At 35.3% G+C, this 16459-nt stretch overlaps 1 protein-coding gene across 1 annotated transcript in view; it reads right to left on the bottom strand.

Moving 5' to 3' along the window:
• Positions 1–16023: 16023 nt before the first annotated feature.
• The window catches only part of NEXMIF (neurite extension and migration factor), a 523004-nt gene continuing 522568 nt past the window's right edge, over positions 16024–16459 (bottom strand). Inside the window, exon 5 of the mRNA XM_080652629.1 lies at positions 16024–16189. Coding sequence (XP_080508755.1) covers positions 16096–16189 — 94 coding nt within the window. The 3' untranslated portion in view covers positions 16024–16095. The remainder of the gene's footprint in view (positions 16190–16459) is intronic.

Here is a 16459-nt window from a genome sequence, read left to right as displayed (position 1 = left end):
TTCCTCTGTTGGAAAACACATGCATCTGCCTCCTGATCAACTGGACAGGAATCTGTACTCTCATCTATCTCTCACCCAATGTAGATGCAGCCCCCAGTAATCAGCCTTTACCTGTTCCTGTAACCCATTATATCCGACATAAACAGACAGTCCAGATAATCCCTCTCCTCATAACTCTCGGTATCTCAGCAGGTGCTGGGCCTGGCATGGGGGGCTTAACCACTGCTCTACCATATTTTGAAATCCTGTCTCAGGACATACCAGCAAGGGGCAAAACTGGGAAAACAAGAACCTCGCCCCCAGGGTAATCTATTCTCCCGTTTCATATCACTAGTCAGGCAACTTAGACCACTGATCTTTTCCTCCCTAAAGATTAACATCTAGGCCTCAGTTATATTTCAGCTCCAGGTCCAGAAAAGCAGCAAAACCAGACAAATGATGCTGTGGCAGTCTCAGGACCAGTTTTTATCTCCCAAGTCACTCAACAGGACTGCTTTCGAGTCTTCACCAACCAGTCTCTTGGGGAAATCGTGCTGCTGCAACCCTTCATCCAGCCGACTACTATCAAAGTCCATCCCCCAGTGATCTCAATGTCCCACCTCAGCAGGAAGTAATTACAGAAGATATGACCTTCATTCCTATTCCATAAAACAAAAAGGCTAGAATGCTAGGTCTGATCAAAGAATTGAATCAATACCTCCTCCCCTGGGAACTGACGTTTAAGCCACTTCACAATGGACATTCCACTTGCTTAGACCACATTCCACTTGCTAAGTCCATTATCTCTCCCCTCCTGACTTTCCCAGAATCTAGACCTGCACAGAGAATTCTCAGCCCTGAAAAAGCTGGCCAAAAGTTCTTTAAAAACTGCTGACTCCCATCACTGGGGTGCTGGAGCCATCCAGGCTCAGCCACTTGATGTATGGATGTTCGAATAAATTTATAATCCCTCATCATTCTGGCCTTGTGCGTTCCTCTTTCAGCGACCTAACTATATATGCAGCATTATGTTACTTGTGGCGTTAATTATAATAGCCAAGATATGGAAGCAGCCCAAGTGTCCATCAGTAGACAGGTAGATAAAATGGTATTGTACATTTACATTTACAGGAAATCTTAAGGAATAAAGAAGAAGAAAATCTTAACCATTTGTGACAACATTGATGGAGTTAGAGGATAGAATACCAGGTGACATAAGTCAGGCAGAAAAAAAAACAAATACCAAATTATTTCATTTATATGTGCAATCTAAAGAAGAAAATGAAAAATTAATATTGAAACAGACTCATATACACAGAGAATGGACTGACAGTTATCAGATGGGAGGTGAGTTGGGAAGCTGGGTGAAAAAGATGAAGGGATTAAGAAGTACAGAGTGGTAGTTACAAAATAGTCACGGGAATGTAAAGTACAGCATAGGGAATATAGTCAATAATATTGTATTAACTGTGTATGGTGCCAGCTGAGTACTTGAAATATTGAGGAAAACAGTTTGTAAATTATATTATTGTCTCACCATTATGCTGTGCACCCAAAACTAATACAAAATATTATTGAATGTAAACTAATTGTAAAAAAATCAAATAAAAAAGAATGTATCCTTCAGACCTCCATTTTTTTAACTAGCTAGTCAACAAGACAAATGGAGTAAGTCATGTCTATGAGGTTAAGAACAACTAACTCCTATAAGTTTTTATTTTATCCACTAGAGGCCCAATGCAGGAAATTTGTGCAAGAGTAAGCCTTTCTTCCCCCAGCTGCCGGCACCAGCTTCCCACCAGCACCCGGGACCCAGGCTTCCCTCACAGCCATGGCTTCGTCCGGAAGGATGTCCAGTCTAATTAGCATATTATGCTTTTATTATTATAGATTATAGAATGAAGAGAAAATAATTTACCTCTCATATAATTCTTTTGAAATAATCAATGGGAAAATATTTCATTTTAAGAAGGGTAAAAGATTTGAAAGTTTTTTTTTTTTTTACACCATAAAATAGGAAAGACTAAAATGATCTTATCCTGGTCAGCAAGACATATCTGGGAAAACTTGGTAAGTAAAGGCAAAGTTACTATTTGTACAAGAGCATATGCTGCCCCATGATTTATTTGATTCATTGTAAATGTTCTTTTTCATTTTGGTAATTTCAATACTTAAAAAATATTTGTAAGCAGTTTACATTTCACTTTGTTGAAAGAACTTTGTATATCTGCAACTTGTACCTACTTAACATGAACTTTTGCTTATGTAGTGAAAATATAGGCTTTCTCTTTTTAATTTTAACATAGGGAGAAGGGATAATGTGTTTGTTTCTTTAGAACCTGAGGCATATTCAATTTCCAATACTCAATTTTCTGAGGCATCCAGTGACTGAGTTAAATAACTCTTATAAAATGCAAAGGGATGTTTTCTTTCTTTCTAGCATTCTCTGAAAATATATACAAAAGCAGATGCATATTTTAAATATCTTACAGTTCAGGATAGTTTGGTTAATTAAGTTAGACTGATATAGTTATTGCACATGAATGTTTATGCATTTTAAGGTTAGAAACTAAGCCTGAGCTGGGAGGACACTTAGAAGGCCAGCTTCAAGAGGAAGAAAATTAGGTCCAGTGAGATTAATTCAAAAGCAAAGATAAATGTGTCTGTCTGCATTTTATGTGTGTCCATGAAGAGTTTACATAATAAAGTTGGTATAATTGTGACAAAAGACAGATGATATTTCTATTTAATGGCCAAAATAGCATAACACAATTTATCCTTCACATAGCTACTCAATTTAAAATTACTTATGCTTTCCTGATGAATTTTTTATTTGAACTATTTAAAAAGTTGCACATCATCAAAACTCAATGTTTGTATTGTACTATCTCAAATTTGCATAATTAAAATTTCTATAAAATGTGGCCAAATTAGAACACATGAAGCATTGCTCTCTGACCTTATTTCTCTACTCATTTCCAACCACACCGGATGTCTTTAGGTTACTTGAGTACTGTGTGCTTCCTCCTTACAAAGAACCATTGCATGTAGTGTTCCTGGGATGTCCCCCAATCTCACCTCCATTTTTCTCTTCACCTAGGTAAATCATACTCATCCTTAGGGTTCTAACTCCAGTATCATGTCAAGTATTTTCTCAGTGCTTCTCATAAAAGTATGTACCTTTCCTTCAGGGCTATTAGTTCATTTTTAAGCATTATGTTCATAATCAAAATAATTTTTTACTAATAAAAGTTTTATGAGAAGATAGTTAAAGTCCCATTTTGTTCAGTGGCATAGTCAGTACCTAACACAGTTCCTGGCATATAGTAGAGGCTCAACAATAACTTGTTGAATTAATTAATTGACTAATAAGCAAATGTTCATAGTTGCTTCAGTATTTTCTAATTTTGTCACAACAGCCCAGATAATACATTGAATCATAAGTTTTAAATGAAAAGGAAGGGCCTTCTAATATAATAATACCTAATATTTATCAAACATATATGAACCAGCCATGATTTTAAATGCTTTGTATTCATTGTCTCATTTAATTCTTCCCCAAATCCTGTGAAATAGGTACTGTAATTATTCTCCTTTTACTAATGGAGAAATTGAAGTAGATCTTATTGTTAGCAAGAGAAGCTTGGATTCAATCCCAGGCAGTCACCTTCATAATCCATGCTCTTAAATGCTAAGCTAGATTTTCCAGATGGGAAAATTGAGGTCCAGAAGAAAAGTGACTTGTCCAAGTTCTTACACCAATTTAGTGGTAAAGCCAGAGATAGAACATAGAACCCAGATATATTAATAATTTGTAACTTTTAGCTATCTTACTCTGCCACTGAGAATACATTAACTTTATTAATAGAACCACTATGCATATTATTATACACAATTAACTCTTTAAATTTTATCTTTAAAATGACATCTTTCTCCAAAGAAAGATCAAGAGCTTTTTGAGCCACGAGTTTACTTATTTTCTTAGTTCATAGCTTAATAAAAAGACAAATACTTGAGGATCAGTAGCTGGGGTGATTTATCAGGAATTCAAATAAGAACTATTAGGACAACACTTGCACACATCTGTTAAACAATAGCAAGTGGTTAAGTGTTACCTGACTACTCACTTGGTGCCAAGATGTCACAACTGTAATTTTTAATTCATGATAAATCAATGGAAGTGATAGTCTTGTTAAACTGTGGTGGTGGAGGTTGTGATTTTTTTTTATAGAGACTCTGGGATACAGCAATAATAATTTGACCCAAATCACACAGCTAGTAAGTGGTGGATCTAGGCTCCCTATCCACTCTGATTCCAAAATAGTAGAAAGGGTTTAAGGTGAGATATTAGTTATTGGGCGTGACATTTTGTGGCATTAGTCCCTCCATAACAATGGATTGACCTGGCCGGTGTGGCTCAGCAGTTGAGCATCGACCCAGGAGGTCATTGAACCAAGAGGTCATTGGTTTGATTCCTGGTCAGGGAATATGCCCATGTTGTGGACTGATTCCCCAGTTTGGGGCATGCAGGAGGCAACCAATCGATGATGTCCCTCTTTCATCGAGGTTTCTATCCCTCTATCCCTTTCCCTTCCTCTCTCTCTTAAATTCAATAAAACCATATTAAACAAATGGTTAAAGGTTTTTTCTTCTCAGTTGCTTACGGACAGCAAATGATTAGTTACTTTACATGTGATTATTCAACTTAAACTGAGCAGTGAGTGTATTCTTGTTTAAATTACTACAATGTGACTCTCTGTTTCATTTGTGGGTTCCTAGAGAACAAGGCATGCATTTTATATATATATATTTTTTGTTTTCTTAGCATCTAGCATAAGATCTGAGACAGTATTAATATTTATCATCATATTTTGAAGTGGTATAGACAATATGGTTTATACTGTAAATAAGTGTCTTGAACAGAAGGTTTTGTCAGCTACTTGAAGACTGTTAGTTGTGTGATTCAGAGGCAGTATACTTTATCTCAGTGTGTCCTAATTTTCTTAAATGTAAAATAAGGACAATGCCTCCCTTACAGGGTTATTATGAGAAATGATAGCTCATTTAACATGACTACCACATAGAAAATAAATAAATGAGAATTATTACTTTGGGTCAGTAAGAGGAGTATATAGATTAAGAAACTCCATTATATGTGGGGAAGATGTTCTGGGGAATTCACACCTCTAATACAGAATTTTCTAATCTGTGAATCCTCTAAAATTCTATGAATAATTCTGAATATGTTCATTTTTTGTGGTGATGGCCCATTCATTTTATTAGATTCTTAAACTGGCATGTGGCCTGAAAAGTTTAATAACCAAAACTCCAATTACTTTAGATAGAATACTGTATTAAAACAGTGTCATAATCCCTCTTCCCCCAAATTAACTCCATAGAAAGTTCAACTCCAAGACAGATAAAAAAATGCATTTTGACAAATGACCTGCCATCTTCCCCCTATGCTCTGGTGCTGTCAACTTTGGCCAAGGCGGGTGGGGGGAAGATGTGAAACCACTGGGGAAAAAATGAGACCACTCATCCACTCCAACTCTGCCATTAGTTAGTTCAAGAATCTTTCTTTAAGGCCACCAGAATACACCTCTAAATCCTGCATAGAGTGAAGAATATACATTTGTAATTTCCATAACACAGGGAACTCATAGAAATTGGGAGAAATAAAGCTTCAGAACATTAGAGGGGTCCAATCCTGGGGGTTTTAAATGCTCTGCCTCTCATTATCTTTATCCCTGAAAGTCAAAATCTCTTTTTACTTTTTCAAGTAATGGTTGTTCTCAGTCTCTCATGGTCCATGGTGAAGAGAAAAGACAATGGTGTTAAAATAATTTTCTGTGAATTGATAATAGTTCATTTATTTTATGTTTTATAGTATGAGAGCATTTATTTCAAATTTTTGAACAACACAAAACTGCTATTCTATATATTATTTGTAGCAGTATATACTGAAAATATTAAAATATGGACTACACTTTCAATTATTGTAGCTTCACAGTATATTTTAATAGCTGTCAGATCAACTTTTTTTCTCTTTTTCTTCCCATTGTTTTTGTTCATTTTTATGCCTTTATTCTTCTAATGAATTTAAAATCAATATGTCAAGTTCCAGAAAACATGTGGTGGGATTTAATTGGAATTGTATTTTATTTGTTGATTAATTTGAGAAGTATTATCTGTACAATATTGTGCTATCTCATCCAGAAATGTGACACTGCTCTTCATTTATTTAGGTCTCTTTTAGGCCTCCATTAACATTTGGTTATTTTTCACCAAGTAAGCCCTGTGAAGCATATATTTATTTGTATATATAATTATACAAACTGTTTTTATTATCCTTTCTAAATGAATATTGCTGAAAAAACTAAAGCTATAGCTCACATTTGTGACCAGATCATTTACTAAACTTTCGATTAATTGTAACATTTTTCAGACCATTTTCTTGAAACTTTCAGATTTACACTGAGTGGCCAGATTATTATGATCTCTGAACGCATAATAATCCGGCCACTCAGTATATATATATATATATTAGAGGGGCCCGGTCCATGAATTCGTGCATGGTTGGGGTCCAGCCAGCCTGGCCAGGGGGAGGGGACATGGGTGGTTGGCCGGCCTGCCTGCTGGTCGAACTCCTGGTTGAGGGGACAATTTGCATATTAGCCTTTTATTATATAGGATATACACTGAGTGGCCAGATTATTATGCATTCAGAGATCATAATAATCTGGCCACTCAGTGTATATTATGTTATTTATACATAATGAGAACAGTATCACCTCCTTTTTTTCTATTATCTATCTATCTATCTATCTATCTATCTATCTATCTATCTATCCTCATGTCTTTATTGTGTTTTATTGCATTAGCTAAAACATCCACTGGCTATCTTTTATTTTTCAATTACAGTTTAAATTCAATATAATTTTATATTAGTTTCAGATATACAACATAGTGGTGAGATATTTATATAATTTATGAAGTGATCCCCCTAATAAGTCTAGTACCCACCTGCCATTATATGTAGTTATCATAATATCATTTACTATATTCCCTATGCTGTACTTCATCCCCATGACTATTGAGTAACTACCAATTTGTACTTCTTAATTTCTTCGCCCTTTTTGCCTAGCTCCCCAACCCTCATCCCCTCTGGCAATCATACAGTCTATTCTCTGCATCTAAGTGTTTTTATTTTGTTTTTCATTTATTTTGTTCTTTAGATTCCACACATAAGTGAAATCATATGGTATTTGTCTTTCTCTGTCCAACATTTTTCACCTAGCGTAATACCCTCTAGATCCAGCCATGCTGATGCAAATGGTAAGATTTCATTTTTTATGGCTGAATAATATTCCATTGTATTCATGTACCACATCTTCTTTATCCAATCATCTATTGATGTGCACTTAAATTGCTGCTATATCTTGGCTATTGCAAATAATGCTGTAATAAACACAGAGGTGCACATATCTTTTCAAATTAGTGTCTTAATTTCTTTGGATAAATACCCAGAGGTGGAATTACTAGTCTATATGGTAGATCTATTTTTCATTTGTTGCGGAAGCTCCATACTGTTTTCCATAGTGGTTACAACAATCTGCATGAGGATTCCCTTTTTTTCACATCTTTGTCAATACTTGCTGTTTGTTGATAACAGTCTTATTTTTAAAATATCTTTACTTAGATGCCCTAACTGGTTTGGCTCAGTGGATAGAGCATCGGCCTGCGGACTCAAGGGTCCCAGGTTCGATTCCGGTCAAGGGCATGTACCTTGGTTGCGGGCACATCCCCAGTAGGGGGTGTGCAGGAGGCAGCTGATCGATGTTTCTCTCTCATCGATGTTTCTGGCTCTCTATCCCTCTCCCTTCCTCTCTGTAAAAAATCAATAAAATATATTAAAAATATATATCTTTACGTAGCAAATTAAAAAGTTGGCAACTCTACAGTCATTTATTTTTCCTTATTTGAAAATTTCCAAATATGATATCACTGAATTATGGTGATGTTTGTAAGAATCCAGGTAAAGTGCCATGAAAGCTTGAATTAAGGCAGTTCCAATGTAGATAGATAGGTAGGAACACTGACAGTGGCCAGTTGAATTTGAGGATGGAAGAGAAAGGAATTGCTGGCTAACCTTTCTCTCTGACTTGGATGAATGGTAGCATCATTCAATAAGCTAGAGCACACTCAAAGGGTAAAGAGATTATGAAATGAACTTGAATAAATAAATCTAAGGAACTTGCAGAATGTCCAAGTGGAGATAGGCAGCTTATAATTGAAAATACAGGCTGGGAACTGAGTAATATAGTGCTATGAAGCAGTGAATGGAAATAAGATCATAAGCATTTTTCAATTTATTTGAGTAATGATATCTAAGACTAATGAAGTGGCTCTTGGCTCGTGTGTACCACACTGACATTCCTGTGGTTAGCCAGGGTTCCAGGCACTAATGGGTGACTCTAATATTTCTAGACATATCAAATATTATAATACTGAGCACAGTAAGAATAGAATTTGTGAAAGTACTGATTAAAGAAAACAGGGTCCATTTGTGAATGGTAAGTAAAATGATATAGGAACTGTAGGGAATTATGGAAAATTTGACATCTTTTGGGTACCAGGCAAATTAGCATTTATTACTTTGAATAAACATCTTTGACACTTTGAGAGGACTGCATCTCTGCAGAATCGATCTAGACCACAAAAAAGGACACCGTTTGTTCCAAGGTCTTTGAAGACTGGACACACTAGAAAATGATTCCTCAGTTTGAGAGACAGAAAAATTCTCTGCATAAAACTCTAGTCCAATGCTTCTCAAACTTTAACATCCACACAAATCAACTAGGAACATTGTTAAAATTCAGATTCTGATTCAGTAGAATTAGTGTAAGGCCTAAAATTCAGCATTCTTAACAAGTTCCCAGATGATGGTAATGCTGTTAATCCTACTCAAAGTGTTTCTTAAAGAATAGTTAGAGCAGTGGTTCCCAACCTTTTTTGGCCATGCCCCACCTAAGCATCTTTAAAATCCTGATGCCCACCCCCCCCACCGTGACATATAGTTCTTATTATTCAAAAAGTGAACTCCTATTTATGTGGAGGAAGCCTAAAAGGCCATTAACTTGTTCTAAATAAGCTTCCAAAGAACATGAAAGAGAAAAATAAAAGAATGAAAGGACAAGTTGAAGTACTGAGGAAGAAATCACGAAGAAATTGTTAAAAAATAATAATAATATGAAGTGATATGAAAAAATAGAAAATGAAATTTCAAATCATATAATAGAGAACTGAAACGCATAAATATGTCACAATATATATTTATGTGCTGTATATGAGGCCCCTAGAACTATAAGAAATGAAAAAAATCACTGTTAATAACTCATTCTCGAATTGCCCCCCTTAAAAATCAAATTGCCCCCCTGTGGGGCATGTGCCCCACTTTGGGAACCACTGGGTTAGAGCCTTCTATGGCAATTTGACATTAATCAGTGGACTTGTCTCAAACAGAATACCAAAGTTTTGCAATTCTTTTCTTTCCCCCTACATTTGTTTTAAGTAATTTTACATGTTGAATTGAATACATTAGGGCTTTTATTTTGAATATGTTTTCCTTTTCACTTTAATAATGCATTCTTATTTTGTTACATGATAATATCAGTCTGTGATGGTTTTGAGAATAAAACATTGGTGCTTCACCATAGATAGTTTGAGAAACACTGCTCTAGACAATGAAGAACTTTTTATTTGGGACATAGAATTTAATTAGAAATGGTTTGATTTCTGATACATATAATTGTAAAGCAGTATTTTAAACTTTTCTTTTTATTTGTTCCATAAACAACAAAACTCAGCTAGGTAACATTATGACAGTTTCACCATACACTCAGTCACAAATATTTAAAACCTTTTCAACAAGAACAACAAAACCAGAGGTGTTACAAGAATAATTTACAAGAAAATCTATAAAACAGCAAGAAGCTCACAAATGTTCATTTTCTTTTGCACAAGATCACTATACTCTTTCACAACATGTTTTGTGTTACAAAATTTCCAACAAAGTGTATTTTTCTTTGTATTGTGGTTTCTAAAACCAGAAACTTTGAAGTAAATATCCTTTTATTAGCACCTAATGGCGCACAAAAGGAAAACTCTCACATACAGACACTTCACAGCACTTTTCTAAGAAAAATATACACTTACAAAATATGTTACAAATTAGCACACTTAAAAATATACAAGATTTTGTAGGCGTCTTAAGACTGATTCTTAACCTTTATACTTCAATTGACTCTACAGATTATAAAACTTAACTCTAAAAGAAAAAAGGCAAATAATTTCTTAACTTTTTAAAGTTGGAGTGTCATATATCAAACAGAAACTCAGGTTACATTCATAAAAAGGGCTTCTAATACTTTGATTTTAAATTTTCTTAAATATGTAAGAGGCTTGGGAGAAGAGAAAAATGGGGTTGATAGGTTTTTTAGCACCATAAATCAGTAACTTACTAAAGAGGTGCATTCAGTTTTATGGAAATTACATTAAGGACTAGTACATTCAAAACTCTGTAAGTAGCAGACCCTCGTCAGTGCTACATGTATCCCAGTAGAGCATCTTAAGCTTTCTCACTCCTCACTGGGAGTAAAAAACAAAAGGCCTCTTCTAGTTTTTATTCTAAGCCTTTTCTTTTTGTGCTGTGAAACTAGGTGTCTCTCAAAGAGGCAAAATGATTTAAATATCTCCTTTTTTTTCAGGGGCATGTCTTTTTAAGATTCAGAAACCAGTGAGCCTGTTAGAGGACATACATCCTTTTTATCTCCTGTTGATAAGTGTTAATGTTAGTATCTGTTTACCCAGATACTGATTTTAAAAGCCTCATTCACCTTCAACTTTGTACTAAGCCTCTCTCTTTTACATTGTCCTTCTCTAATGTTTTACCTCTTAGTTATAATTCTGAAACCAAGAGTACATCTCAAGTATCATGTAGCTGTAATGGGGATTCTGCTTCATGACTGTAGCTACTTATTTAATGCTCTGAGTAAAAAAAAATGTGTCTTAAAGGATAGCCTGAGTACTATCATCAAAATAATGCTTTGCTGGCTGAGGACCCTCAAGCAGATTACAGTTTTTCCCAAGTTAAACAGCCAGCTAATTTTTTCTTCTCTTTTATTCAGGTACTTGAGACACCTTTACAAAATTCCTGGCCTACATTATATTGACAAGATGCCTATTTGTTACTAAAATGTTTGATTTTGGTACTAAACCTTCTAAATGTAATGATTTGCTTAGTGAATTTTATGAGTAGAAAAGAAATCTCATATTATTTTTTCCATAAAAACGTCATATTTCTATAGAAGTGGGCAGTCATTAAAAACCCTAAATGAAAAAAACTCCTTAAATTAGACAACTTCTCAATAATACAGGAGAAAAGAAACATTTCTAGTTCTAGCACTAGTTAGACAAGCTAGTGCTCCATTCTCCTCTTCAATGCAGAAACTCAGCTTTCTTCAATTTTTGGAACTGTTCTGAGAGCATCTATAAATTAAAGATGTGGTAAATCTGCATCACACTGATTCAACTTGGTAAGAGCAAGCTTGATTAAGAGGTCCTTGGATATGGTTTTTCTCCTTTAGGAAGTACATGTTGATAACAACCCACTAAAATGGAAACTTACTAAAGTGGCAGAATCTCACATAACAGAACATAGGATGCTAGCCAGAGCTGTTTACAGCTTGTGAAGCATCTTGTATGCTCCTCTGTTGTACACAAACTTACGTCCCTCTCCCCAGCATACATACAGATGTATCCCAGCAAAGAAAAAGTTCAGAGAAGATGAAAGTTGTCACAAAAGCCCACCTAGCACCAAGGACTTCAGGGAGATGGCTAAAGAAGTGATGCTCAAGATAGTGCAGGAGGTTTGAAAACATTTAGGAAACAGTAAGGCCTTCACACATAATTGCACAGTAACAAGAAGTCAGAAAAGAAAGCTGGGAGGAAGAAGCATAAGAAGGTGGAGTATGAGACACTGGAGAGGCCATTGGTTCAAGCCCAAACATAATCCAAAAGTCTTGAAGAACCTTGGTCAAGGCCACTGTTTTAACACCTTGCTCCACACAGTCCAGCACCTAACCAAGTTAGAAAGGGGATCAGATCTATTTGTACAGAATTTCAAAGAAAAACAGTTTCCAACTTTCCTCAGTCATGCGACATAATTCTCTCTCTCTCTCTCTCTCTCTCTCTCTCTCTCTCTCTCTCTCTCTCTCTCTCTGTGTGTGTGTGTGTGTGTGTGTGTGTGAACATGTCTTTAAAATTAGATTTGGAAGTGGCCAAAGCAATTAAAGGTAATTAAGAGTGAGAAGGTTCTTCTCTGAACTTCCGTAAGAAGTAGCCTGGTTAAAGTTCTTATATTCTGACACTTTGGGGAAGTGGAATATGAGATTATAAAAGAAAAAATCCTAAAGCCAAGGACTGAGATTAAGTAAGAAGAATGAGAGTGAATACCGTGTTCAGGAAATTAAAAATTAAATGGGATTAATTTGGGAAGGAATTAATAGGAAGCAGCTTCTCAGAGAGGAGAGATTTATAGGTAATGGCAATCAGGAATTTCAGACCAAGGAAAATTTCATATATCTGACTTGAGATACCAGTGTTAGGGCAAAACACTATTTTTATATCATTGGTCCTCACTCCACTACGGCAGCTGGTTGAATAAGAAATCTCCAAAAAGTCAGGCTTACTATGTTGTGACAGAAAAAAAGAAGTGTGAGTTAAAATTAAAAGAAAAAATAATTGTGAGAGGAGATACAGGATCAACAAAGCTTTAAAAACTAAAGAACGCAGAACAACATGTACTGAGTGGGTTATTAAGTATAATTAAGAGAATAAGCATATTCTGACTTGCCCTATTGCTCATTTCTCAACTCAGTTTCTTGTTATATTTTAATACAGAGTGGTTACAGGTCACTAATTTATATGTTAAAAACATATAATGCACTGTAGGCCAATAAAAAAAGCTAAGCATAAATCTGGCCACCCTACCCAGGCATGTCTTCTTGATTTCAGATGATTGATTCATAAAATGGGAAATGCAGGCTCCAGGGATTAAAAGATTGCACTGGAGCCCTGGCTGGTGTGGCTCAGTTGGTTGAGTGATGTTTCATGCACCAAAAGGTTGCCAGTTAGATTTCAGTTCAGGGCACAAGCCCAGGTTGCAGCTCAATCCCCAGTAGGGGGCCTACAAGAGGCAGCCAGTTGATGTTTCTTTCTCTCACATCAATGTTTATTTTTTTCTCTCTTCCTACCCTTCTCCCTTCTTCTCTTTCTAAAATCAATGAGAACATATAAAAAAAAGAAAAGAAAAGAAAAAGCTAAGCAAAATGAGCCAATCAGAGAAAAACAAATAGCACATGATCTCACTTATATGTGAACACAATAAAATAATGAATAAAATAGGACCAGAATCATAGAAACATGGAACAGATATTAGAATATCAGAGGGAAGGGGGTGGAGGGGCTGGGAAGAGATTAACTAAACAATTTATATGCACATATGCATAGCCCATGGACACAGACAATATGGTGGTGAAGGCATGGGGTGGATGGGAACTGAGGGAGGGGTTGGGAGACAAGGGGGTAATATGGGAGGACATCTGTAATACTCCCAAGAATAAAGATAAAAAGATACTTTAAATGGAAATTCTTTTTAGAGAAAGGGATGAACCATGCTATAGAATTGGCCCATAATGAGCTCCACAGGAGAAACTGAAAGATAATCTATTCCAAAGGACTAATAGCAATGTCTGAAAAGAAAATTGTTTCCAACAGTTTCAGGTTTTCCTTCTACCCCACCCCAGCCCCTTCTGCAAAGCTGGACTGCTACTGAGAAAAACTAGATAACTGCTCCCATAATTATTTTTTATGAAACACATTGTATTCATGGAACATTTTATTCATTTCTTCTTTTAATTGCCAGCAGGTGATTTTGAAGTCTGGAGTCTTGGGGTTCACAATATAGGCAGAGTTGGTGATTCAAAACCAAAATTCAGCTGCAAAATATCACACACACACACACACACACACACACACACACACACACACACACACACACCAGCCCCTAGGAACCAGCCATAGAATTGAGTGCAAACAGCTAGCTATCAGAGTGGAGAAATAGAAGAAAGTGTTCCAGTTTGATTATTTTCCCTTTTGGATAGCAGCTGTAGAGCAGGAGACATGTTTCATCTGGTGCCTTTTGAGTAAGTAATTTTCCAGGCCTGAAGCAGCTTCAAAAAATGCTCCTCACCCACTCATCCCTACAGACACACACAATCACACCATCAAGAACACAGGCTTGTTCATTTTGCAACCTAGCTATAAGTAGTAGAGCAGGCTGGTGAAAAGAATCATGGACTGGGAAGTGTGTATATTAATACACATGACAGGCTTCCTTCCATTTCTGACTACTTTCAAATGTTTTTTCTCTGTTAGGTGGCAATAACTAGGTAGATTCATATTTTGCTTAAAATATCCCTTTGAACATCTCCCCCCCTTTTTAAGTTCCCTTTCTCCCACCCACTATTCTCCACCCTCCCACCCACAGCCTATATATTCAAAAGTTAATAGGTTAGTAACAATATTAGTAAGAATAGTAAGGTTAACAACAACAACATTAATAATATTAATCCCCTATATCTGTATAGCACTTTATGATCTACAAAGCGCTTTCGCATCCATTATCTCATCTGTGCCATAATGCATCAGTCATCAGACACACATACCTTCAATTGTGCAAAGAAAATAGATAAAATGTTAGAAGTAAATTGGTAAATAAAGGTGAAGAAAAAAGCTAACAGTGAGAGATGTTGGAGCTGTGAAATTTAAAAAAGGAGGGGTAGGATTGAATAAAAATGTGATTTCAAAAATATATATAAATTGAAATTTAAGTATAGTGTGTGGTTTCAAATACTAGTCATCTCCAGACTAAGTATATATGGCCTCAAAATTAATCATTACCACAAATTGTTCATTTTATCTGACACACACACGCGTGCATGCGCACGCGCACACACACACACACACACACACACACTTAACCCATAAGAGTTGTACTGAGATGCCTTAATGTTTTCTTTAAGTGGCATTGGCATTGAAAGATTAAGCACTTAAAGAACAACTAAAGCCATGATATGAGTGCACTTTTGACAAAACTGGAATAAAACATGTAGGAAACTATTTAAATAAAAACAATCTATGTACTTAATTTATCATTAGTGTTGATTTATAGCTATTTTATAATTTACCCCAGACTATTATAAAATATATAAAACTGAGATATAAAGTATGAGCAATATAACTTTGCACTTTAAATAATTTTCAGCTACAGATTTTGCTTTTAGAAAACAAACTTTAAAGCAGCTGTTTTGTTTTCTTATAAAACATTCTGTAAATGTATATACTTGGGTCCCTGATGGACTTAGCTGTTATCACTTCCAGACTTTTCTGACATTTTAACCCTTCAAAAATGGAACAAACAAACATTTATTGTGCCATGCTTAATTCTTCATGTTTCCACATAGAGTAGAGTTTGAAAATTTTAAATAATGTATGTATGCACATATATAATATACTTAAAAATCCATTAATGATATTTAAACTGTGGGGTGAATCTATGAGATGAGGTAAGAAAATTTGGCACATCTCAAACAGCATTTTTAAGTTTTGGTAAATTGTGTAGCACAACATATGTTTCCACTGTGATCTATAGGTGCTATCCACATAAGTGGGGTGGTTAATAGCAAGAATCACTGGAATATTTCTAGTAAATCAACAGGGATAAGCTCCCCAAATACTCACAACCAAATGTTGACAGAAGTAAAAATATATACAATAGAGTCACTTGTTTGTAGTTTGGCACAATGTTTTCCTTGGGTTAATAGTGCATAAACTACTTGTGCAACTGTGTGACATTTAAAGTCTTTTACAAAGAATATCAGATTAAAGTTTGCTTTCAAAGACTTATTCTCACACTTTAAAATTCTTTTCTTTAAGCACTTACATGTCAATATACATACCACAAGGCATTTTTAAAGAAATAAAATACAAACATCAAATGTCTTTCTGGAAAATGTGAGCCTCTTCTTCAAATACAGGTAAAACCCAAAATGCTGTTTCTGCTTTTAGGAGATTGTAGTCGGAATCCCTGCAGAAAAACCAAACAATTTATGCCATCTTAGTTAGTTTTAGATTATGTCCCACAAAGGAATCACAAAATCTAAATTTGTTTACATCATACTAAATATTGTATGATGCAGAAAAAGATAAAAATAGCAGGGGCCACTAGAAAGAACTCTTAATTGCTGCATGAATTAAATTTTGCTTTCCAAATTACATTTTTTTTTGCTTAAATAATCTTGGCTTTTTGACTGTATAACTTTTTAATTCTGTTGTTGAAAATTTTTCTTTCTGCAAA

This window comes from Plecotus auritus (genome assembly GCF_963455305.1).
Source record: "Plecotus auritus genome assembly, chromosome: X".
In the NCBI taxonomy this organism is placed as follows: Eukaryota; Metazoa; Chordata; class Mammalia; order Chiroptera; family Vespertilionidae; genus Plecotus; species Plecotus auritus.
Note: the sequence above shows the minus strand (reverse complement) of the source record. Positions and strands in the feature narration are given on the sequence as shown.